Genomic DNA, 27,168 nt, shown 5'->3' with positions numbered 1-27,168 from the left:
AGAATATGTATGTTTTGCTCTTATCAGAGTTCTGAAGAAGAGTAGCTTAACTGTCATTTTCAAGGTCAGCGAATTAGAAAAGCATTCCTTTCACAAACATAAACTTCTTTGCCAGCCTGTGAAATAGTAAATTTTGTCCAGTTTTCAGCACTGCTGTTAGGCAAAGCATCTTTCAAGAAACATAGCAACAAGACATTTTTCACATCATTTGTACATTACGGTGTCTGGATGCAGGCAGTAAGGAGTCATATTCCAGGGTGGAGAGATTATTTTGTAGAACACTGTTTTTGGTGTAGCATGCACAGGTTTAAAACCTTCTGAAAATAAAAACTTCGGTTGGGGAAAATTGGATTTAGGTGCAGCAGATGGGGCAAAGGCTAGTGTTGATAGGGAGTGGAGGGAGGAGAAAAATGTAAGGATAGCCAAGAGTTAGAAGTCTGTATCTTCATAAAAAAAAAAACTCTTCACAAGTTAGGGATGATTTACTTTATTCAGTTATTTGCCTAGAAAGGACTGTTTCCTAAGTTGTGGTTTTTTTACTTTTTATTGTACAAACTTGGACAATTTGAAGAAGTGCTCTAAAAAATAAAAGCCAATATCCTCCTGGTAGCAAGAGAATCACAACAACTACAATTACTTACTGTCATTTAAGAAATTTTAAATGTAAAAATGGATGCAGCAGGTCACAGTGGCTGAAACTTTCTTCTGTTGGTGAGCTGACAACCAACATATATTTATCATTCATAATGAATGCTTGGAAAGGACTTTTGAATGGTATCAAATAACTATATTCAGGATATTTTCTAAGAAACTTACAATTGAATAGGAATTTAAAAGGTGCTGTGAAATGGTCTGTGTCTTTGGTTTGCAGCTGCATGAAGTTCTAGTCTGGAACAGTAGAAACAATAAAGAGCATGTGAGCTAACTCTTTCTTCTAAAAATTTTCAGCAACTTAATTGCCAAATTGAGATATTAACAATATCTTATAAAAAAACTGTCTGCAGGCAGGTCTACATTAACTACAATGATTGTGCAATGGGAAGGGTAAATTTAGTTGTCAGATGTTTTGGAGAGGAATTAAATGTTTAGATTTGTTGAATCCCGAACTTCTACCATTTGCTGCTCATACATTGTCTCTTGGCAGCTCGCATTCATGCCTTTGATTTTTCAAGTGACCCCTTGCAAATGCTCTAGGTATGCAAAGAGTATATAAGTTTAGTTAGACCCCAAATAATATTGCAAGTTCTATCTTTTCTCAGTGAAGTTCTTCGTTTTGAAAATTTTTTTACATCAGCTGATGTCACATGTTTTCCTTTGGCGGCTGCTGATACTTACTTCATCATGCTAAGGAAAAATAGCTGCCTGCATTTGAAGGGTTTGAGACAAGTAAAACAGGTCGTATTGCAGCACGTATATGGGGAAACTGATTATTGGTTTGTTAAGACACTCTGTTTCAAAATAAGTCTAGTAGTTGCACATCTGCTTTTTTACAGTTTTTAAATACATTTTGAGTTCAGGGTGGGAGTGGATTGCTATGCAGGTAATTGCATATGGGGACAAGCTCAAACAGATGTGGCAAACAGTTGAGTCACCTGTCAGTTTCCACTCCCCTTCTCCTCTTACCTGAGTTTAGCAAACTCTGCCTTTAGGATTGCGGATGCCCTGGTCATTCTCTGCAAGTGGGGAGCTGTGGGCTGAGGTGGTGGCTTCAGGCTCTGCTGGGATTTATCTGTGCCAGACCTCCTCCAACTACTCCATTCAGAAACTAGCTATTGCACTGCCCATCCACTCTGGTAAAGTTTCTCAGACTGTATGGCCAGCTTCATAATGATGGAGGGATTCACCACAAGAAAAAAACAAAACAAAACATGCTATGCATAAGGAATATTACCAGACTAAACATATTTGTTCCTCACTCCCCATATGAATATAAATAGGCATCTAAAACAATAAGAAAATGAATAAGATGAAGGCCTCTTCTGGGAGTGGAGCATTATGGATGCAGCATTTGGGAAGGAGCTGGGGTGTTAGGGCTGCAGAAAAAACTCTGACCCTGTGGTTGGAGTGGCAACATGGAAAGGATCTGCTGCTGCTCTGTGGTCAGGGTGAAAATTCCCCCTGACTCTGCAGAGATTCCCAGTGATCAATTCAGTTACATAGGGTCAATCTTAGGAACAGGATTTGGTCTTGCATGTATGGCAGGCACTGAGAGTGCTGAAATCTCTGTGAACTAAATACACTGTGAGTACCTAAAGTTAAAAGGCAAAGGTGCTTTTCGTGCAAGTGTGCAGCGGATGCTGAAGTTCGTATTGTAATTAATATTATATTTTGCAAGTGACCAAAATATTCTAGGTGCCTTACAAAAATTCAAATAAATTTTAAGATCTGACAAGTTTAAAATCTTTAATTTTAAGCTCTGACGAGTTTAAAATATAACCTTGAAATAGTACTCCAACTGACGGTAAAGAAAGTGTCAGGGAGAGGGAGGGGAAGGATGCCAATAACAAAGATAAAATCAACACTAAGACATAGATATACATCTTGGCAGTGTTGCTAGTTTTGTTATTTACCTTTCAACCTCCTCAGTTCCTGCAAGCAAGATGGCAGAAATAGAATTTGTAGGAGGAATTTGAATGAGGCGTTACAGTTGAATGAACAAGGACTTAGTTACACCACATTCAGTGTGAAAGACTAATAGCCAAAGTGACCGACAAAGTTGAAAGGTGAGCTAGCATTGCATAGTTTGAGCATCAACTTGGTTCTGATAACTTGCCAGTTACAGATTGTTGCTAGTGTTAGGATTGGAAATGGCAGTGATACTGTTGTGACTGGTCATTATTGCTGATTTATTGTGTGGTGAGTTGCACAAATGCGAACTGTTCTACTTTTTCCTGAGTCCACCTTTATGCAGTCTGTGTAGCGGCAATGCCACCTATTGTACTGAACATCCTTTCAGATGGAACAGAAGTCATCTCAGGTAGTGCAAAGCCGTTTGGTTTACAGAATTCCAACAGGTGACTCTGGTCAGACAATGACTAGGCACAGCTAAAGATTACTTGGCTTTTGCAAGACCAACTGTAACTGTTTCGGTGAGATGGCATCTGTCAAGCAAGGCTCTGTATTTTTCCTACAACACTGGTGATGTGCTCATGATGGATATTCAGATAGTGCTTTGAAAGCTACTGAATTGCATCTCTTGCTGTCATATCAACAGGCTGCAGAGGCAACAATATGTATCTCCAGCCTAGTGTTGGCTCCCTGACTGTGTGTCCATGTTCACAGCTGTTATGCTTTTGCAAACAGCTGTTGCTTAATGCCAGTTAAGCTCTCAGCACATACAAATTAGTCTTTATATTAAGTATTGTAGCCAGAATACAGAGAGAATTGTATGGAAACAAGTGGCAAGCAGTTGTTTGAGATCCAGTAGTTCTCTTACTTTGATCAGATAGTCGTGGATAGCCACCACTCCACCTTCATATCCGTACTAAAACACACATTTTTTTCTGACTGTAATCAGCCTACTATTATAGTGTTACTAGCACACCCACAATTTACCTGATGCCTACTAGGCAGAGTGAGTAAACCTGTGCTCCCATGCTCCTCATGGCCACAAAACCCCATGTTCTCTCCCTGCAATCTGGAGGAATTAAATAGTTGTGTACTGTAGCTGACCCTGATCCTGCCTTGCAATTCACTGGTGTAGACAGACCCCAGCCAGTTGTGCAGAGGCCCATTGTCAGTTAGGTCATCTGGAGTGGGAGCTGTTCTTTGCTATTTATTACTCTCTTCTGCTTCTGGTGTACAATTTTTTCAGTCTTTGTTACTTTCTGACTGGGGCAGTCTGTCCCACATTGGCCCACTAAAACTGTAGGATGGAATTGTGGATCATAGACTCATATAAAATAAATGAGAGGTGGAAGGTCAGGAAAAGAATTATGAATCCAGTGTGTGTATGAAAGGGCTTTATCTTAGTAATGTGTTGTGATTTAAATATTTGAGAGTTTTTCCTGGGGGCTGTTAGTGTTCATAGAAGTGTATCGTGTACACAAAGTAATTCAGATAAACTGAACACAAAAGGCTGTTCATTCCATTGTTTTATACACATCCATTCACTGTCATCAAAATTCTGTGACTGTGGAGCACTTATGATGACTACATAAGTGCCATCTGCAAAATATGCTGCCATAAAAAGGGCAAGAGAAATTAAATTTAAAAAGTTAAAATAATGTTTTTGTCAAACGATTAAACTGAAAACTAAAAGTTCTATTATGTTTTTAGTTCACTCTGCTGTACACAAAGGTTTATAGTTTTCAGAATGCTAAAATTCTTGAGACCAGGATCAAGTAAGAGTCTTAATTCCTTTTTTATGATCGTTTCTGCTTATCCAAGAATCTTAATAATGCTTTAATTTGCTTTTCCGCTTTATTTAATTCAATTTAACCATCAAAGTTAGTGCTATGTTAACTCACATTAGCAGAGTTCTTATTTCAGTTTATTCTCTCTTTCCTTTCATAGAATCATAGAATATCAGGGTTGGAAGGGACCTCAGGAGGTCATCTAGTCCAACCCCTGCTTCAAGCAGGACCAATCCCCAACTAAATCATCCCAGTCAGGGCTTTGTCAAGGGCTTTGACCTTAAAAACTTCTAAGGAAGGAGTTTCCACCACCACTCTAGGTAACTCATTCCAGTGTTTCACCACCATCATAGCGAAAAAGTTTTTCCTAATATCCAACCTAAACCTCCTCCACTGCAACTTAAGACCATTACTCCTCGTTCTGTCATCTGCTACCACTGAGAACAGTCTAGATCCATCCTCTTTGGAACCCCCTTTCAGGTAGTGGAAAGCAGCTATCAAATCCCCCCTCGTTCTTCTCTTCCGCAGACTAAACAATCCCAGTTCCCTCAGCCTCTCCTCATAAGTCGTGTGTTCCAGTCCCCTAATCATTTTTGTTGCCCTCCGCTGGACATTTTCCAATTTTTCCACATCCTTCTTGTAGTGTGGGGCCCAAAGCTGGACACAGTACTCCAGATGAGGCCTCACCAATGTCAAATAGAGGGGAACGATCACGGCCCTCGATCTGCTGGCAAGGCCCCTACTTATACAGCCCAAAATGCCATTGGCCTTCTTGGCAACAAGGGCACACTGTTGACTCATATCCAGCTTCTCGTCCGCTGTAACCCCTAGGTCCTTTTCTGCAGAACTGCTGCCGAGCCATTCTGTCCCTAGTCTGTAGCGGTGCATGGGGTTCTTCCTTCCTAAGTGCAGGACTCTGCACTTGTCCTTGTTGAACTCATCAGATTTCTTTTGGCCCAATCCTCCAATTTGTCTAGGTCCCTCTGTATCCTATCCCTACCCTCCAGCATATCTACCTCTCCTCCCAGTTTAGTGTCATCTGCAAACTTGCTGAGGGTGCAATCCACGCCATCCTCCAGATCGTTAATGAAGATATTGAACAAAACCGGCCCAAGGTCCGACCCTTGGGGCACTCCACTTGATACTGGCTGCTAACTAGACATGGAGCCATTGATCACTACCCGTTGAGCCTGACAATCTATCCAGCTTTCTATCCACCTTATCTTCCATTTATCCAGCCCATACTTCTTTAACTTACTGGCAAGAATACGGGGGAGACCATGTCAAAAGCTTTGTTAAAGTTAAGGAACAACACGTCCACTGCTTTCCCCTCATCCACAGAGCCAGTTATCTCGTCACAGAAGGCAATTAGATTAGTCAGGCATGACTTGCCCTTGGTGAATCCATGCTGACTGTTCCTGATCACTTTCCTCTCCTCTAGGTGCTTCAGAATTGATTCCTTGAGGACCTGCTCCTTGATTTTTCCAGGGACTGAGGTGAGGCTGACTGGCCTATAGTTCCCCAGATCCTCCTTCTTCCCTTTTTAAAAGATGGGCACTACATTAGCCTTTTTCCAGTCATCCGGGACCTCCCCCGATCACCATGAGTTTTCAAAGATAATGGCCAATGGCTCTCCAATCACATCCGCCAACTCCTTTAGCACTCTCGGATGCAGCGCATCCGGCCCCATGGACTTGTGCTCGTCAAGCTTTTCTAAATAGTCCTGAACCACTTCTTTCTTCACAGAGGGCTGGTTACCTCCTCCCCATGCTGTGCTGCCCATTGCAGCAGTATGGGAGCTGACCTTGTTCATGAAGACAGAGGCAAAAAAAGCATTGAGTACATTAGCTTTTTCCACATCCTCTGTCACTAGGTTGCCTCCCTCATTCAGTAAGGGGCCCACACTTTCCTTGACTTTCTTCTTGTTGCTAACATACCTGAAGAAACCCTTCTTGTTACTCTTAACATCTCTTGCTAGCTGCAACTCCAGGTGTGATTTGGCCTTCCTGATTTCACTCCTGCATGCCCGAGCAATATTTTTATACTCTTCCCTGGTCATTTGTCCAATCTTCCACTTCTTGTAAGCTTCTCTATATAATGCAGATATTATGCTTTAATTCTTGTGCAAAATTTCATGTTAGGCACTAATATTTTTTTAATTAACTAACTAAACAATATTCTTATTCTGAAGTTTTGTTACCTCTACCCTGTTTAGCTGATACTATTACAAATGAGACAAACTCTGGAATACTTAATCATTTAACCCAAAGAACAGCTCCTGTTTAGTGCATTTGGAGACTTAGAGATATTTAATAGATTGTTGTACACTTAACTCACTTTATTTTGGCTAGTGAAAATGAAGGCACTTGCAGCAGCATTTGAGAAAGAGTATGGAGCAACAGAGGAGAGTGTAAAGCTAGATAGTTGAAAAGGAAAGTAGAGAGAGAGACAAAATCTATGAAACAAGTTGAAGCAAGTCCAGGGTGAGTTTAAAAAACAAAGATTGAAATTTTAATTGTATCCTGAAATGAATGAAAAGCAATAAAATTTGTGGGGTGTGTAAAAGTGATAAGGAGGGAATAATATTCTGTTTATGCCGTTGTCTGGAGAGCTGGGATTTGGGGAGATATAGAGAAAGGAGTTGTGATAGTCAAGACAGCAAGTGGAGATGAAAGTTTCAAGACATTGGAGATCTGAGAAGGGAAGGAGAGTGCAAAGTCAAGGATGATGCCAAAGTTGTGGACGTTAGAGGCAAACTGGCTGTTGGAGCCAGGGAGGGAAAGAGAGAAGTGGTTGCTTGAGAATTTTTCTCTCACTCTAGAGAAAACATTCTATTCTTTTTTTTTTTTTTGGACATTTAGATGAAAAGTTGAGACAGAAATGAAAAGTTTATTGTAGAATTAACTCATGAAGGCTTCACAGGAAGTGGCAGTCAGGGATCAAAGAATACAAAGAATACAGTCTCTTTGTGGCCTCACTGAAAAATTGCAGGATTGTTCCTTACAGTACATTTTCTTCTATTTTATTCAGTCTAGGTTTTGATATCTAAAAATACCGGGCTTCCATCATTTCCCTTAGTAAATGTTTCTACTGCCAAGTACATCCCCATGTTGGAATTTCCTGATATTCAGTTTGCATCTTCCTACTGTAATACAAATAATTAATAATTACAGAGGATAAACACAGTCAAACCAAATAAATAAAAACATAGGGAAGTCCAATGTTTGACATGCTGCAAATAAAATCTACTCAAGTAAATATTTTAGTATGCTCACTAATAGTTTCTACAAGCTTTCCAGGTGGTTCATCCCCTAATTTTGAATGAACCAACCCTCCAGGATTGCCCTGGAGTCCCCAGGAATTAAAAATTAATCTTTCATTAAAGATTATGTCATGTGATTAAACCTCCAGGATTATGTTCAACCAAAATTGGCAACCCTAACCAAATACCTTGCATATTTTTCCTTTCCTACTCACACGTTCTGTCCTTCAGTGAGATGCTGGAATTTAAATATAAAGGTCAAACAACTAATGACATTTCTCAGTGTCTAGTTTCACTTAACTGTAGAAACACAAATATTAGTGTGAGATAATGATTAGGCATTTGTATTTCAGATTAATCTGTGTCAGTGAAATCCATTTATGTTCTTCAGATAGACATAAAGTTAGACAAAATAGAACATAACCATGTTACTTAATGTTTTAAAAGGTAATATTCAGGTGTGTCTGGTAGTAGTCATCTGTGTCAATTATATAAGTCACTTATTTTAGACTCAATTATATCAAATGCTCATTGATTTTTTTTGGTACATTAATTATAGTAATTTATTGAAATTACCTGTAAAAATCCTGACTCTGGAGATTATAGAACATATTAAACATGTTAAAGCAGAGTCTGAAATTTTTCCAGCGTGGACGCAATAGAATCTGAAATTAATGGGTCAGACTTAAGGGAACTGGATGTTAGTGGAATGCAGAAATCAGATGGTGGCTAGTAGGAGGCTTCTCTGAAGTTCCCTGTGTTGATGCATCCATATAGAGTTGATATTAAGTTAGGAAGGACGAGTGCTATTCAGTCTTAGAAGGCGACTGCTGCTTGTTCTACATTCTTGAAGATAAGGAAAGAAAAGTTTTAAGTCTGATATTAGGAAAATGACATGAATAGTAAGAGCCAAATTGGTGGGCAGCTCTAAATGATATGATAAAAATAACAGTCAGTCTACATTAGCACTAGAACTAGAGGAAATTTCCCTAAAATAATCAGTGTAGACAAGACCAAAGTGACTGTCCAATGAGTAAAATAGTACTGTGTGTAATTTGAATAATCTTAGTCCAGCACCTTGCTTTTGTCCAGTTAATCCTTCTTCAGTTATTCCTTGTCTTCTCACTGGCAAATGTAGGTCATTTATTTATTTTTTTATTTTCATTTATTATACAAGAAAGAAATGCCTATCCTGTGGTCTGGATACTTTTACCATACATGAATACAACATTTTCTGAAGTCAGAAACCTCACTGCATTAGCCTCGTATAAGTGAAGCATAGTCCCAAAGCCCACTGATATTAACACTGAAATCCCAGTGGATCTTTTTTGCCATAGGCGGTCTTTGTTTCTCTATTTTACTATTGAAATTTTGGAGGCATAAGGGAAATATCTAATCAATTATATTGATAAAGCTGATAATAAAGGATTTACCGTTCACAACTAATACCCAATAGTAGTTAATGGATTTTAAATTCTAAATCTACTTAAGCTTGTGAAAATGAAAGACATTCCATATCATAGCTCAGTCAAATGGTTAACCCTTATTGATACTATTGCAATGCAAACCCAACCTCAGTGTCTCCTAGTGGCCTCACATACAGATGGAATAGGAAGGATGGCCAAATAGAACCCTGTGGAAGTAACTTCAAGTGAGAAACCGCAGGGCAGATAAGCAGTCTTCAGTAAAATATGTGAAGTATGTGTTTCTGTAGCAGTTTTCTTGGTACATTTCCATTTTAAAAATTAGTTCAACAGTACCATCTTGAAGTTTTAGCATGGTACGTACAGTAGACCTGCTTCTCCACTCCATTATATCAGTTTTATGTCTGTGCAACTTGATTTACACTGTCATACAATAGCATTGGAACAACTTTTATACTGTGGGTGCTGAAAGCTACTGAACAAAACTGTAAACTCTGTATATAATGGAAACCACTTGAAGCCAGGCGGTGCTGCTGCACGCCCCCCAGAACCCCTAGTTTCAGCACCCCTGCTGTCATAAAATTGGTATAAAATGAGAAGAGAATCAGGTCTATTGTATGTAACATGGAGGAGGATTAGGTACAGTGAACTAAAGCAACTTTACTCCTGAATGAAACCATCCACCCAGGGGTGTATGTGGAGGTTAATGCACTTTAACTTATGTGCATTAACTTCACATCTTTAGTTGATTTGCCTTAACTTTCTTGAGCGTCACCATGTAGCTAAATTCTACTAACTGAGGCTTTTACCTTTTGAATACATAGTTTCTAATTGGAAATTTGGGAGTTAACTATAAGGGATTTTTCCCTATGCTTTTAATAACTAAAAATCACAGAACTGATGTGGTTCAAATGTCCAAAAATAATTACTTTTTGGTTGAGACTCAGCATGGATAATTAGACTGGAAGAGGAATTTTAAAAAGTATAGGCCTGTGATATTACCATCTTCTACTGGCTGTGCTCAGATTATGCAGGGTAAGATAGGTCAGGCCAGAAATTGGATAAGAAACCTCCAAGGAACATTTACTGAAGATGCAGCAAAAAAATTGTGTTGGTAATTTGGTACATTGCACTCTTCTCTTTTGGTCACAACTGTATCAGTGCTCCAGCTGGCACTACAGTCTTATTTATGAGACATGAAACTGAGGTTTTACTATTTATGGATATAACTTTTTTTAAAAAGTTGTATATGCTGGTATCATGGATACATTTTAAACTTTATTCTGAGTATGTGTACCTAAAATCTACTTACAGCACTCTTGAACATATAAGAAGATAATCTTACAATTATATAGAATTCTGCTCCATAAAGCTTCACAAGATAGCATCAGCTTCAGCATTTTCTTGTTTATCTAAAAGATACAATTTGATGGTTTAAGGAATATGGGCCATGTTGGAGACTGTCATAAATATAAAGGGAAGGGTAACCACCTTTCTGTATACAGTGCTATAAAATCCCTCCTGGCCAGAGGAAAAATCCTTTCACCTGTAAAGGGTTAAGAAGCTAAGGTAACCCCACTGGCACCTGACCCAAACTGGCTAATGAGGGGACAAGATTCTTTCAAATCTGGAGGGGGGGGGGGGAGTTTTTTCTGTCTGTGTGATACCTTTGCTGGGAACAGATCAAGGATGCAAGCCTCCAACTCCTTTAAAGTTAGTAAGTAATCTAACTAGAAAATGCATTAGGTTTTCTTTGTTTTGGCTTGTAAATTCACTGTGCTGGAGGGAATGTGTATTCCTGTTTTTGTGCCTTTTTGTAACTTAAGGTTTTGCCTAGAGGGATTCTCTGTGTTTTAAATCTGACTGCCTGTAAGATTATCTTCCATTCTGATCTTACAGAGTTGTTCTCTTATCTTTTTTTTTGTTCTTCTAATAAAGTTCTGATTTTGAAGAATCTGACTGGGTTTTTTGGGTCTTAAAAATCCAAGGGGTTTGTGCTCATCTTGTTTATTCTCAAGCCTCCCCAGGAAAGGGGGTGTAAGGGCTTGGGGGGATATTTTGGGGAAATAGGAACTCCAAGTGGTCCTTCCCTGTTCTTTGTCTAAAACACTTGGTGATGGCAGCATTTTACCTAATCCAAGGGGAAAGACTTTGTGCCTTGTGGAAGTTTTAACCTAAGCTGGTAGAAATAAACTTAGGGGGTCTTTCATGCGGGTCCCCACATCTGTACTCTAGAGTTCGGAGTGGGGAAGGAACCTTGACAGAGACTTATCTTGATTTTCTTGTCTTGGTTTGTTCATATTCAGAAGTAGTTGTTTGTGGTGTTCAAGGGACAGAGGATAAATTGTCATTGGTCAATATCAAGGCATTTGAATAGCTAAGGAGAACATGGCCACAGTCAAAAGTGAGTCTGGAACTATTTTCTTGGTTGATGCTTATGTAGGTCTTGGTAGGGACATAAAAAAATAAAAGGCTCCTCAGTGCTCCATAAGGGATACTTCCACAGGGAAAACATCACCCACTTTTATGTGTGTTCCTGCAGATGGCTTACTTATACTTGAGTTTCCCGAAAGTATCAATATTTGAGACAGCAGGCACACTCTGACATATCACTGCATATAGTATAGGCCCATAAAATCATTCCAACCAATAAAATCATTTCAAAACTAGATACATACTGAGTATGCCCTATTTCTTCTCTTAAAGCCTCTGTAGCATAGAGAAATACTGAGAGGGCTTTCAAAGCTAACTAAGGCAAAGTAGGGGAGAGATCAGCTATATTTTGCACAGACTATGAAGGAGAGGGATATGGTTAAAAATAAGCATTCTGCTTCTTGGTCTGTTGCCAGAAATATGAAGCGTTGTTTTGTTGCTCTTTAATGTTTTACTGGGGAAAAAAAGGGAATCGTGGAGCGGATGTGATGGAAGAAGGCAACCGTAACAACGGAGGAAGAGTCCTGTGTAAGTTTGTGTCTCTCACCAACAGAAGTTGGTCCAATAAAAGACATTACCTCACCTACCTTGTCTTTCTAATATCCTGAGACCAACACGGCTATAACAATGCTAAAAAATGAATGTAAACATTAAAAACAAAAACTAAAAACATTCTATTTTGGATGGTTTGTCAGTAATTCTTGGCATCTTGCCAGAAGAAAATGCCTACTTTCTCATGAAGTAGATACTCATAGTTGTACCTGTTACTGAGAGGACATTTTCAGATTGTCCTTACTGTTCATCTGTAGAACAACTCTTGCTTAACGCATACTTATTTTACCAGAAGTGGGCAAAGAAAGGGGATACAAAAAACAGTAGCTGAATTACATAACGACCATCTCAGACTTGTTTACTACCACTGGCAGTAAATAGCTAAATCAAACTAATACTGCTCTGAAAATAAATACACACATGAAAAGAAACAATGATTGAAACAACATTCGCAGGTCCACACCAGAAAGGAGGAACACAAATTTCACAAGGTTGGATGCTTCCTTGTACTTGATCCGTACCTTTTTTGCTCCACATAATTGAGCTGACAATGTCCAACTAACATGTTTTTCTATTGATATTTTGATACTTCCACTTACTTGGAGTCCTGGTTAGAATTAGGAGGTACCGAAACATGGAAGTGGGGGAAATTTAAAAAGTTTTAAACACCAAAAAATAAGTGTGAGGTTAATTTGGATGGATGAGTGAAGGTTGGGATTGTTTGTTTTATCCAGTCAGGTTGACCCATCCATAATTAAAATGATTGGCAATACAGTTTCAATCAAATAATCACGGCATAGAATGATAATACTTTAGATAATAATTTTGAATTTGACTTGAATGAGAGAAGAACTGGGCCATCATTATTATTTGTTGTATTTGACTACAACATTATATCTTGGCAATGGAATGCTAATAAGATGACAGCATTGCTGGAATGTAATTCACATTAAAATATCATCAAGACAACAAGATTCAATTTTAACACACACAAAATAAAGCCTAAAATTCAAGTAATTACACAACTCTTTCAATTTGACTAAAATTCTTTACAGTCCAATTTTAAAACTTTGTTTTTGCTAAGGAAAATCAACTGAAGCAAGAAAGTATCCATAACATCAGGAAGAATACCCAAATCCTAAAAATTGCAAGACCAGAAAAGACTACTTCATACATGATTCAGTCTGATCCACGGGCTTCTGCCTTGCTTGCACTAGTGGTTCTTGAATCTTTTTGGTGCCCAAAGAATTTCTCTTTGGATTCTGTTCCACTCTCCAAATGCATTTACTATTAAGAACTGATTCATCATACCTAAATAAACTTTTCCTTCCTTAGTGTCCAGCTGTTGCTGTTTGTTCTACCATTTTCAACACTTCAAATGGTTCCTGTCCTTCACTGATTTTGTTTCCATTTAAGGAACAGCCCATGTGAACAGAAACTGTTTAAAAAAGGACTTGTCATTTGGATATGATCTTCTTACTCTTCATGCTTCTGTGGGGCTGCTGCAGTCTCCTAGCCTCTTCCTGGTGATGCAACAAGTTTGTGCGTTGTATAATCAGTTTCTGGCAGTTTCTTAAAATAATGTAGCACCCTGTATCACTAAAACAGGTTATAATTGAGAAGTTTTCTATTATGAATTTTTTGATATAGACAAGTGGCTGCTCTATGGTAAGAACAGCATTAAAGTCACCAAAAAGGGATTATGGAAAATAAGCAAACAAATCAGTATTGGAATCAATCTGAATCAGGCATGGGATTGTAAAAATCTGTAAAAGTTTTTTCACATTGAATGTACATTATGGTCAGGGCCTATGTGTTTTGGAACCACAATTTGCAATAGAATTCACCTCTTGACACAGAATTGTGTGCCAGAGTCTGATGTTTCATTTAAAAAAAAGGTTTCTAGCCCATATGGTTGAGCTCAGTGGGATTACACATATATAAAAAGTTCATTGATCCTTAGATTCTAAGATCAGAAGAAATCACTGTGATCATATAGTTCAGGGATTGGCAACCTTTGGCATGCGGCTCTCCAGGGTAAGCCCCCTGCCAGGCCGGGCCTGTTTGTTTACCTGCGACGTCCACAGGTTTGGCCGATCGCAGCTCCCCCCTGCCGCAGTTTGTCGTTCCAGGCCAATGGGGGCTGCGTGAAGTGGCGGCCAGCACATCCCTTGGTCTGTGCCACTTCCTGGAGCCCCCATTGGCCTGGAACGATGAACCGGGGCCAGTGAGAGCTTCAGTCGGCCGAATCTGCGGACCCGACAGGTAAACAAACCAGCCCGGCCCATCGGGGGCTTACCCTGGCGGGCGCGTGCCAAAGGTTGCCAAACCCTGATCTAGTTTGACTTCATGTATAGCAGAGATCATAGAACTTCCCCAAAGTAATTCGTAGAGCATATATTTTAGAAAAACATCCAATCTTGATTTAATAATTGTCAGTGATGGCAAATTCAGCACAACTCTTGGTAATTTGTTTTAAATGATTAATTGCTCTCACCATTAAAAATGTATACCTTATTTCTAGTCTGAATGTGTCTAGCTTCAACTTCTAGCCATTGAATTGTGTTATATCTTTCTCTGCTAGATTTTGAAGGGACCAATATTAAATATTCCCTATGTAGGTACTTATAGACTGTAATCAAGTCACCCCATAACCGTTGATTTGTTGAGCTAAATAGATTGAGCTTATTGAGTCTATCACTCTAAGACATGTTTTCTAATCCTTTAATCATTCCCGTCATTCTTCTGTGAACCCTGTCCAATTTATCAACATCCTTCTTAAACTGTGGGCACCAGAACTGGACACAGTATCCCAACAATGATTGATACCATTTTGGACCTGTACCACTCCTTTCCCTGATTAAAAAAAAGTTTAATGAACTCGTTTATATGTCAAGCGCTGTATTTTCTTGGAATAACTAACAGACAAAGGTAGAAGAGTGAACGTTGTACAGTGGTTCAGGTACCAGCCTGAGATTCATGAGACCTGGGTTCAATTTCTCCTATGATAGATACTTCTAATGTGAATTTGGGTAAGTCATTTAGTCTCTCTGGCCCAGATTGCTAATGGTATTTAAGAGTTGCAGTACTCAGCATTGCGATGTCTAGCTGATTTATGAATCTAAATCTCATTTTCACAGATATTTAGGTACTTAGGAGCCAAAATCTCATTGGCAATTGAAGAGATTTAAGTGCCCAAATCCTTTTTGAAAATGAGATTTAGGCACCTGAATCAGTTAGGCATTGCAACAATGAGCACAGCAATGCCTAAATACCTTTTAAAATCTGGCATCTGGGCCTTAGTTTGCCATCTGTAAAATTGAGGTAATAGTACTTTCCTACCTTACAGTGGTGTTGTCAGCATAAAAATAAATTAAAGATTGTGAGATGCTCAGATACTGTGGCAATGGTGGCCATACAAGTATGTTAGGTCGATAAATAAAAGTACATATACATTTCTTTTGTGTGTATTCCCTTTAGATGTCACTGTTACATGTTTTTCTCGAAAAAAAATAATTTCTACTATTTCATAACTTTTATAGAAGACATGAGCATATTTTTTGTTTTGCCAGTATTGTGCATTAAGCCTGCCAATATATAATGGGTTTGGTCAGTGCTTAGTTTATAATGAAAGAGATGCTGGGGCTCAAGCAATTTTATTTACTTTCAAGCCCTGGCACAAATTAAGTACTGGGTTTGGTGTTCCTATCTGCTGTAAAATGTGGAGGATAACAAATAGAATTGAAAAAGGAATAGACATTTTCCAAGATCGGTGAAAAGGGCTGCAGGGCAAATGTAGCATTCTAACAGGGCCCATTCCTGGGATGCTGAGTGCCCCAGCTTCTGTGGCCTGAAGCAGAAGTTGAGGATACTCATCCCCTTGCAGGAGGTGCCCAACCCCTCAAAGGAAAGCACCCCCAATTACCCTGGGAAAAGGAGAAACAATGTTTTACAAGGAGGGAAATAAGATCCGAGAAAAGACCCAGAAACGGAGAAATCCCAGATTCGGTACTGTTACCTGATTTATGTATGAAATGTCGATTGTACAGTAACGTGAACAGTATATACTGTCCTTGCCCTATTTTGGAACTATAGAAGACTGGTGAACCATAAAGAAGCCAAAACAATTACTATAATAAAACTGTGTCAGATGGTAATATCTGAAAGATAAGTTAAAAAAATCTCTAGTGATTCTTGTAATGGGACAGTCAGCCTTTGGTTTTAAGCCTTTTTAATTTTTGGCTCACCATACATTGGTTCAGAGAGAGAGACTTAACACAATCAGAAACTTTGTGTTAATTCTGGGTTTTTCTTGTTTACAGGACAGCATAATTATTTATGTGCTGGAAGGAATGACTGCATAGTTGATAAGATTCGTAGGAAGAACTGTCCAGCATGTCGCTTGAGGAAGTGCTGTCAAGCTGGCATGGTCCTTGGAGGTAAGATTCTTATAAAGCCTGGATTCAGAAAAATAACCAATCAGGAACTTTACTGCAATCCATTTAGTGTAAATATTACTACTTTGGAACTTCAGTGACTTAAATAAAGGACATTAAGTTAAGGAAAATATATTTCTAGAGGGATAATTTGTCTGGGAATTTTAAATAGTTTTAAACTCATTTTAAATTCTTCTGAATAAAAACACCTTCAAATGAATTCTCTTTCTGGAGCAAAGTTTGTCTTGTATTGCATATGTATACATAGGTGGCTCACTAACATGGACTGATCTTGTGGGCTTTTATTTGTTTTTATTTTATTTTTTTGGAGTTGGAGAACTTGTTTTAGGAAATAAGTGGGAGTTGAAAATAAAGTAGTTCACTCTCTGTGTCTCTATCTCTTCTCTTGTGTGCTTCCCACCTTTCGTCTGGGTGGATGGCAGCAGCATTCTGTCCTTCTGCTTTAGTGAGTAGGGAGAGGGCTTGTTAGCTCTGGCCCTACATGGACTGGATACTGAGAGCTGAGAACTCCAGTCTGCCCTGGTATATAGTAATAGAACAGAGAGGTTGGTATAGACAGCATTCTGCTTTTTCTGGGTAACCGCAAGCAAAGCCAGTGGAAAGCTGAACACTGCTTCAGCAGACCCACAGCCTGGGAGCCACTGCCCTATATGGAGGCAGTCCAGTCACAGGGTAAGTTTTGGAGTGCTTACATGCAGAAAGGACAGATACATATCCCTGGATTTTTCAAACTGCTGATGTAGCATTTTAGATGGTAACTCCCATTAACCGTGCACAGCTTTTGAAAATGTATGGCTAAGATGATAAGAAAAGAGCTATTTGAGGATGGTAGAATGGAGAAAAATGGATAAACCTGAATATTAGAAGAGAATTAAAACAATAATTTTAAAAATATGAAGAAAGAAGAGACAGAATAAACTAGTATGTCTTGAATGGCATTCATTTAGAGCTGTAGAACCTATTAGATTTTTTTTTAACTAACTTGTTTCAGCTGGAAAAAAATCAAGATTACACTGTGGGTGGTAGATATTTAGGGCATAGGGCTCCATGTGTCACCTTTACATCTGCACATGAAGGGGAGCTTGTACCCACATATGGGGCTTGGGATTAGGGGTATGGAAGGGAAATTGCCATTTACAGTATGCTTCCCTATCTCCAATTCCCACTGAAGACCCTCTGGGGTTCAGGCTTTGCAAAGTTGGGTGGATGGGGGTGGAGAAACTGGCTGGGTTCTTCGGGATTCTGCCTCTACTCTGTAAACAAACACCAAAAAAAAAAAAAAAAAGCTAAAATATCCAGATGGACTAAGACACTGTTTCCTCTTGGTTTCCTCTTTAAATTGGATGTTTGTCTCCTCCCTTTAGGGGAGCTCAGAAGCAGTGGCCACAAAGAACTGAGCTGTTCAAGAATCAGTGTGAGTTTGGCAGTACAGTGGGGGTAAAAAATATCCATGCCGAAACCTCTTGCCTCCTGTGAATACCCTGGAATCCACACTTTACAGTGGGAAACACCCAGCTTCTTCCACAGGTGTGGATATCACCCAAACACTTTTGCATTTAGTAAAGAGGGACTATCCATATACATAAAGTTAAGTACATGTTTAAGAGTTTGCAGGCTGTGAGGTCTAAGGGCTTCTCTGCATATGAAGTTACTCAGGAATAACTCCATGTGTGGACATTCTTATGCTGGAACAAGAGTGCCATGTTCCTGTTTAACTTAACTTTGAACGGCGTAAGGGTGCAAATGGTTTGTCATGGACAGAGCAGGGGATGGCAGGAGAACATTGGGAGTGGGTGGTGTACTGCAGGTGCATCCTCCTTTAGTCCACAAGTTGTGGCCACCTCTTGAAGCAGGGTGGCCCATGCTACAAGTGTGGCATCAGTCTCTGAACAGTTAACAGAGGGTAACACAACTCATAATTTGTCTGTGCCTTTAAATAAACAAACAAAACTCAAAGGCAACCACTTAGTTGCAGTGCTTGAGAGCAAGGCTCTGACTGGGCACTGGGGTTCTAAGCTAGCACTGATGAGCTCCTGCACTGCCCCAGTCTCACCCAGCACTGCTCCTGGGCCCTGAGAAGAAGCTGGCAAGACTGCTTGCTGGGTTGCTGGATCCCACTTGGTCACTGTCTCCTCCTGGCCCTTCTAGCCTGCTCTGAGTACTTCAGCAGGAGGAAAGGAGTACTTGTGGCACCTTAGAGACTAACCAATTTATTTGAGCATAAGCTTTCGTGAGCTACAGCTCACTTCATCGGATGCAAACTGTGGAAAGTGTAGAAGATCTTTTTATATACACACAAAGCATGAAAAAATACCTCCTCCCACCCCACTCTCCTGCTGGTAATAGCTTATCTAAAGTGATCACTCTCCTTACAATGTGTATGATAATCAAGTTGGGCCATTTCCAGCACAACTCCAGGTTTTCTCACACCCACCCCCCCCACCTCCCCTCCCCCCCCACACACAAACCCACTCTCAGCAGGAGGTATCCAGGCATCAACACCCCCAGCTAGGGCCAGAAAAGGCCTGATAGACCCTATCACAAGGGCTTTTCAGGGCTGTCTAAATTATGCCAGAGACTGGGCGGGGCTTAAAGCCCCTGGAACCTTGTCTCCTCCTGGACTGAATTCAGTGCAGCACAGAACCTCACCCAAGGTCTTTAATGAGTACAAGTGGTCGTGGCCTCTGTTTTTATGTCTGATGAGGTATAGATGACACCTACAGCATCCCACATGGTCCTAACATCATGATGAGCGTATTGAGTCTGTACTTCTCAGCAGGGAGTGTGCCACATGGTGAGTCATCAACTTCACTTTCTGCAGCATCTAGAAATTCCAGAGAGTTCTCCCATCTAAGTACTTCTGGGAACTCGGTTTGTCGCAGGAGATCTGTCAGATCATCAAAGCTTTAGGTGCCAATTGTATATAGAAAGATTAAATCTGGAGGCTTGACTTTTTCTGCACTTTGCATGTGTTTGTGGATGCTGGATTAGGAAAAAAATGCTTGGTCTTCCATTTACCTAATGCAAGTGTAAGGATCTGAAAAAAGGAATGAGACATCTGTGCTTCTTGCTGCAGATTATGAGAGCAAACGCTGTTGAAAATTCATAAATTCTAGATACTGACACATGGGAGCCTGACAAGAGGCTGTGAAATAACAATCACATTTCAAAATATAAGAAATTATAAACACAATTGAATTACAATAATTGTTTTGTTTCCTAAACTGTATTAGACTGCTTAGCAATCACAGCAGCTAGTCATGTTTCATTTCCAACTGACACTAACACATTTTAGAAGAAAATGTATATTCACATTAACAGAGAATAGCTTTCATTCTTCAAAGAGATTATGCTGCTGAAAATAAATCAGGTCAAACTGACCGGCTGCAAACCTTTCCGCAAATTAACATTGTGCTTTTAAACCTACATTTTCACATTAATTCCCCTACCCAGGTGAACAAATCCCACGTTTGTCCGTAGTAGTATAAAGAACCTCTTTGAAAGTGTATGCGGTTAAGCATACACTTTCAAAGAGGTTCTTTATACTACTATTCTTAATACTTTCTGCAAAAAGTTGAGAAAACAAGTACACCAATATTTTAAAATATGTAACAATCTTGAAGTTTCTTATACACTTAAATAAGTCTGCATGATTTAAACAATCCATATTCTTAGGGTGATAGTCCCTTTATCACTCTGGCATCTGTATCAATGCTGTGCCACTGCCTTCTGCTGGGGATCCATAATTCCCATGATAATTATACGGTAAAAGTGCAATAAATAGGGTAGCAGTGCCAAAATTCACTTCATATTGAACAAAAGAGAATGCAAAGGCTAAATCTTTCCACCAAAGAAATGCAAATTCACTTTCACTTGAACATTCAAACTTATTTCCCTAACTTTTAAACCCGACTAGGTTCCTAAAAAGGGACAAGTAGGAAAAAAAAATTGGGAACACTTGAGTAATTCATATACCTATTCATACAGGAGATGGGGGCGGGGGGGGGGGGAATACTGAACATTTTCTCTTTAAAAGATATTCATAGTGCTCCTGAAAACCAGATCCCCTCAATAATAGCATAATATGAAATGTCTAGTTTATATCCTTATTTTTTACACTGACTTGAAAGTTATTTGGAACAGGTAAATAGCATTTTCAATTTTTGCAGAGGATTGGGAATCTAGTGTTTTGTAAGGCTTCAATATCATTCATAATCCTAATCTCTCTTGCATTGTTTGTGGGCAGTAATGATAATTTAAAGAAAATATGATAAAAATTGTTAAATGATACACTTTTGTTGCTAGTTCCAGCGCTTTTTTATTATTCCCTTTGAACACGAGTTGAGCAATGAGTGTGAATTTAGTAGACTTATGAATGTGAGTTTGGCACATTTAGCCCATCGATTTACATAATAGAGACTATTGAGGCTGGATTTTAGGGGCTGATCCTGCACCATTAAAATCAATGGGAGCAGCATTGGAGCCTTAATGTCAAACATACCTTTAGATTGTACCAGTACCATTACTGGCTTTAGTATTTGTTGTCTGTCTGTGCGGAAGCTGTTCCTGTGAGTCACCTTCTGTGTAAACTGGAAGCAAAACTATATGGAGGCATTCTGTGGCCATACAAAAAGTGTACTTTTGTTGGAGTTTTAAAGGTTAATACTGTATTACATACAGTGCGGATTTGGAACCATACATTGTCTTCAGAATCAAAACTACTTCCATCCAGTAGACTTCAATAAAAAAAACTGTGCTAGGAAAAAAGAAATTATAGATAGGAAAAATGCTTATTGAGTCATCTAGTTTGTCCCCATCTGTCACAACAGGGTTGTTCCTCACAGTATGTATTTTCTAGTGTTTTGGCCAGTCCTGTTCTAAATGTGCCAAAATGAAATAGCTCCTCCATTTATTTTGGGAGATTATTCTACATTATCGCAGTTCTCAGAGTTAGGAATTTTGAGTCCTTGCTCACCCCCCGTACCCACACAGAACCAGGTCTGTGGGGGCGCATGACTCCAGCAGATTTCCCCACCCAGGAGCGCCACATAGTCCTGTTTCCCACCTGATTTCTTGGGGGAGAAATCCTTTAAGAATGTCCCAATATTCACCAGAAAGGCATATCCAGCAGTACTGGGGCCAGAGGAAAGGGGATATTACATCTCCTTGCAGAGCCAGAACTCCAGGAATCTCCTCTCCTTTCTCAGCTGCACCAGGCGGGGTAGCTGCACTTTTACAGCTTCAGCAGCCCAGTGATGTCAGCAGTTCCAGACCCTGGGGGATGGGAGATTGTTGGGTGGGGATAGTGAGCACGCGACTTCACTGCCCTAAACCGTACTGACATTAGAGCATATGCTCCATAATTGCTCAGTGGAGTTTTGCTCTCTTGCGTCTGACACCTACGGAGACCAAAGCCTCCGCCTTGTATAGCATGTGGTGCAAGGTTTCAAGAGGAGAGAGGCTTATGTAGAAACAGGACGAAAAGTACTATAAAATGGGAGCGTACTAAATCTATATAAAAAGCTCAGCCTTATATTTTTTCCAAGAGAAAGATGTTGCGGGGGAATGGCCCAAATGTTAAGGAAAAGGGGGGTTTATGGTTGGGTTGTTTTTTAATGAGGATTATAAAAGCACAGAATAAATGACTGAGAGCCATCCAGTTGTGCCACTGATGGCCTGTTCCTATTATTGGTTGCCATCATCCTTTCTCTCTCTGCCCTCTATTGTTTGTTACACTCAGTTGTTGCTTTTCATTTTTAAGAAGGGTGTAAGTTGTTGGGGCAGGAACCGTGTCCACCTGTGTGATTGTACGCTACCTAGCACAAGAAAGCCCAGATGCTGGGCACAGCTATAATACACATAATTAATTTGGGCCCCAACTGGGCAAAGATCTGTAAGCACATTCCTAACTTTAAGGACATAAATTGCCCCATTAACTGTAATGTAACTACCCATAGTGTCCTAGACTTTAAGGGCATAAGGGACCTAGATCATCTAGTCTGACCTCCTGTATATCACCAATACCAACCAGCACCAAAATCCAACTACTAAAATTAGACCAACGTATTACAGCTACTGGAGATTAGACTGTTGTGCACCACAGGCAGAGAATAGAAGAGATCAAGGTGCACCAGTGCTCGAGCCCCCCTCTATGGCAGGGAAATGATTAGGTGGGATATTCCCAAATAATCCTGGCAAGTGACCTCCACCCACATGCTGCAGAGGAAGGCAAGAAGTCCCCAAGATCATTGCTAGTCTTACCTGGGGAAAAAATCCTTCCTGACCTCACATATGGTGATTAGTTAGACCCTGAGCATGTGAGCAAGAACTAGCCAGCCAAGCACCTGAAAGAGAGAGAGAGAATGCTTGATGCTACCTCAGCGCTGTGTTTTTAAGTTAGGCATGTGCTTAAGTATCTTGTTGAATCAGAACCATATTTTTCCTTTCCTTAATGTCATTCCATTAACCATTAATCTAAACAATTTTCTCACAGTTTGTTTGCAGCCTGCTATAGTGCAAAACCTCCCTTTCAGTTCTTAAACAAGCTATATATATTTAGTTCTTTTGGTCTTTCCCTGCAGCCCCTTAATCATGCATTGAAATCTTCAATGCCGACACTTAATATTGCTTAACCAACCTGAGACAGGCTACAAGACTTTACAGAGACTATGAGTATCTAATGATTCCCACTTGGTATAGACTGGCATGTATGGCTGTTTAGTCATTGGACTAAACTTACTGCTGGGAGTAGTGAGTGTAGCCTCTGCTAACCGCTATTGAGCAGCACCTTCTATTGAGTGGTACCTGTTCTTATGGTCTACTTAGCACAGGAGTGAATTGGATTGTGTGTATATTATATTAACAACACATTAGCTATGTTTTCAGAAACGAATTTCTAAGCAATTAAATGCATCTGAATGATTTTAGAATTAATTTTGATGTGCTGTAAGTAAATAGGTCCGTAGAGTACTCACAAACTCTCTTGTAGAAACACTGCAGTCTAATTTGCATTTATAGCACCCTAAGTAATAATTCTTCTTCTTTAGTAATTAAAAACTTAAAATACTTGTGGACCTTTATATTCTGACACTTCTCCCCCTGGAGTTGTCACTCCCTCAATTTTGTCATTAGCTTTCTGGTAACATCATTCCAGAACTGAACACATTAATTTGTCACCTCCTTGCACTTCTGCATGCATGCCCCATGTGAATGACACTTCTGCATATGTGGTACACAATCACATTTGTCTTGTGTTGTTTCTGTACTGCATTGCAAACTTATATGCAGTCTACTGAATATGGTTGCCCCAGCTTTCTCTGACTGTTTCAGCTTTCTGGATTTTTCCCTTCCACTGAATCTATGCTGCCAATTATTTGTCCAAGCTGAATCTCATTTTATTTTTTCTTGCTGATATTTTCAACCCTTCTTGATCTCTGTTATCTCTTTGTCTTCACTGCAGTTCACAGCTTGAAGTATAATATTCTTTAGCCCTTTCTGCCAGATCAGTAGCAAAGACTTTAAAAATGACCCATGTCTAACACTGATTTCTTGTTGTGCCCTACTGATAGAAAATCACCTTTCAGTTAGCTTTCAGTCCCTCTGACAGTGCTCATATGCAATTTTCAAGGTAATATTTCCTAAAACACTGCATCAAATGCTTTATTAAAATCAAGATGTATTACCTCTGCTTTGTTCCCTTAGCATGTTTACAATCTTCTGAGGTGTATAGAACTTATTCTCTCATATGGAACCAGAGGAGCATAGTGACCTTGGAGTAAAAACCATGGTACGGTGTCAAAAATAATGAATCATTGACATTTTTCGCCTGATTACAGGTTGAGGAAAGGGTGAGGCATTAGTGTCTTATGAGAAGACTAGCTATCTAATACAGAATGCCTGGTGCACCATGGTACCTGACATGTAATCTGCTTCTATACACATGCTTAAAAGGAAAAATCAAAATGCAGGATTATGCGCCAAAACAATGTAATGAATCTCACGTATGCATATTAAGCATTTATCATTTAAGTAGTTTTTATTATGTTGTTGGTTTATATTCAGTAGTTGTACACAGTTCCCATGCACTATTAATGTACTGTCCAATAATGTATAGTAAATTGTGGATTTGGGAACTGTGGGTACCATGAAGCTGCTGGTGTGACTGAACACCCCAATGACAGAAGCTACCAAAGGTTTGCTGACAAAATGCACACAGCTGTTATGTGTTATGATGAGTTAGTGCCAAAGTGACATTACTATTATTTATTCAGTATAGGACTAATTTGGGATGTTGGTTCATCTTAGAGCAGGAAATAATTTTAAATATTTTGTATAATACAATTTAAAAACCCATATATTGTTAAACCTCTCGTTTTTTCATGAGGCATTAAGATTCCAGCAACAGAGGCTTAATGTGGCATGACTAGCCTGAAGCAGGTGCCAAGCCTTTGCAAATGCTAATGTGAGTCTGGTAGGACTCACCCTTGCAGTTGACTAGAAAGTTCTGCAAACAGTGTGCATGCAATACTGGAGGCCACTTAACTATATTTCCAGAAACAATTATCTGAGCAATTCTGTGAATTGGTCCTTATTTTGATGCATTCTAATTCGTTAGAAGCATGTATCTTTATTCATTCACTACTGAAGATTCCCTGTGATTACAAATCCATAAATTATCATTAAGCCTTCATTTTTTTTACTCATGCCTGGCACCCTAAGAATCTGCAGGTTTATTACCTCTGCTGACCTTGTCTTCAGTTCACTTCCATGGATCCGTGAAGTCATTCTTGAACTGTCAGATCTTCTCTTGCTGCTTTTTCTCCCCCTTCCACACACCCCTCACCAGCCACACACTTTTTGACTATAATTAGTTGGAAATTTCCAGCATTCTTTACAATACTAGACATCTTTGTTGTGATGTCATTTCATCTGGAGGTAATAGCATATAATCCTTTTTTCTTTATCTGGGTCAGCTGTGACCCAGGTTTGAGTGTCAGGTTTGTTTTTTTACTAAGGAGTCACTGACCAGGACTGCTTGCCTCTTCTTTTTTTTTTTGTTACTATCTTTAGTGACAACTGATGTAAAACAGTTGATAGTTTTGAAGGAGGGATTTTCAAAAGCACTCACTGGCTTAATTGTGCTGTCATTGAAGTCATTGAGTCTAAGGACAGAAGGGACCAATGTGATCATCTACTCTGATCTCCTGCATAACAAATCAATGGGAATCTTACCACTGACTTCACTGGACTCTCGCCACCCACTCCCCAGGGACCAGTGTTAGATCACTGCTTGAGTGCTTTTGAAAATTCCATTCTGTATATTTATGATATTAGCAGATTCTTTTCCTTGAAAAAATATTTAATATGCTTCCCTATTTGTCTTAAGCATTATATAGGATCACAAATAATGTTGTAATCTAACTTTTAACTGTGCACCTTTTTTGTGTGCTAAATATTCATGTATTCATTTTTATGGATGAATAATACTGAAGAATTAGAAAATTTATTTGACATTATAAAACTGATTTTGTGTTTTTAGATTAGCTATAAATATACTCACCTATACCCCCTCTAATTTGAAATCAGAGGGTTTGAGTCTCCTCTCACGCCAGTGTAAATCAAGAGTGACTCTTTTAACTAATGGAATTACTCTTCTGTAAAATGTGTGTAACAGAGACAAAAATCCAGCCCTAAACTAACAGAACTGTGAAATAGAATGAAAAGAAGACAAAGAGGATGGAGAGATCTCTTCCCATTGTTTATGAAAAAACACATTCCATTTATAAATTCTCAGCTTCCAGAATGATTTACTCCACTACAGACAGATGAAACATCTGGCTTAAAGTATGGGATACTGATTCCATTTCAAAGGGTTAATTAACACCTGGATATTTTAGTGGTAAGTAACTATTTGACAGTGTACTAGAAAAAGCTTTCAAAAAACTGAAGCATAATCCATCCAGCTAACTGTTAACGTTTCTATTACCTCTGCTCTTCCTCCTCCAACTGCAAGATGGCCTTTGAATATTCCCGCTTGTGGTATGCCTCCATAATGGAATCCTGTACATTTGTTTACTCTGCATAGCTTTCTTCACTTGACATCTAGATCTGAAGCTTACTTTGGGAGGGCAGTTCTGCATTTTTTGTTTAAATAGTACTCATAGGTCCACCTTCCTGGATGTTGTGACTAACTGGAAATGTGTAGAAGAAGAAAGGTTACTCACTAATAATTGAAGTTCTTTTTGAGTGTTGTCTCTCTATATATACACTACCTACCACCTTCCTCATATCCTCAGAGTTCTATTCTTATACTCCTGTTTTAGCAGAGGGAACTATGTCAGGTAGGAGTGGAAGTTAGACAAGTCAGAAGTCTTTTATGCATGGAAATGGGAAATAAGGAACTTCTATTTGTACTGGGGAACTATTTGCATTTTTCTGAGGTTAGAGAAAAACAATGTAAACAGTATAATAGACTCACATTCAGCAGAAATTGAATTGCAAAACCAATTGGCTCAGCCATCAGAATGTGATAGGACAGCAGGAACTGAACCAGGAAATACTTTATCAGGTTGCAGTAATATAGAATATATGGTGGGAAGTTTAATGTGTATATTTTCATGTGTTTCTTTCTATTTCTTTCTCCGCTGGAACAAAACTTTAAGAATTTTCTATAAGGTTTTTGAATT

The 27,168-nt window shown here is 39.2% G+C and overlaps 1 protein-coding gene across 1 annotated transcript in view; it reads left to right on the top strand.

Moving 5' to 3' along the window:
* The window catches only part of PGR (progesterone receptor), a 53,833-nt gene that overhangs the window by 9,059 nt on the left and 17,606 nt on the right, over nt 1-27,168 (top strand). The window contains exon 3 of the mRNA XM_007059392.4: nt 16,349-16,465. Coding sequence (XP_007059454.2) covers nt 16,349-16,465 — 117 coding nt within the window. The remainder of the gene's footprint in view (nt 1-16,348; nt 16,466-27,168) is intronic.

Source organism: Chelonia mydas, chromosome 1 (assembly GCF_015237465.2).
Source record: "Chelonia mydas isolate rCheMyd1 chromosome 1, rCheMyd1.pri.v2, whole genome shotgun sequence".
Taxonomy (NCBI): domain Eukaryota; kingdom Metazoa; phylum Chordata; order Testudines; family Cheloniidae; genus Chelonia; species Chelonia mydas.
The sequence above is the reverse complement of the archived record's forward strand: the minus strand, read 5'-3'. Positions and strand labels throughout refer to the sequence as shown.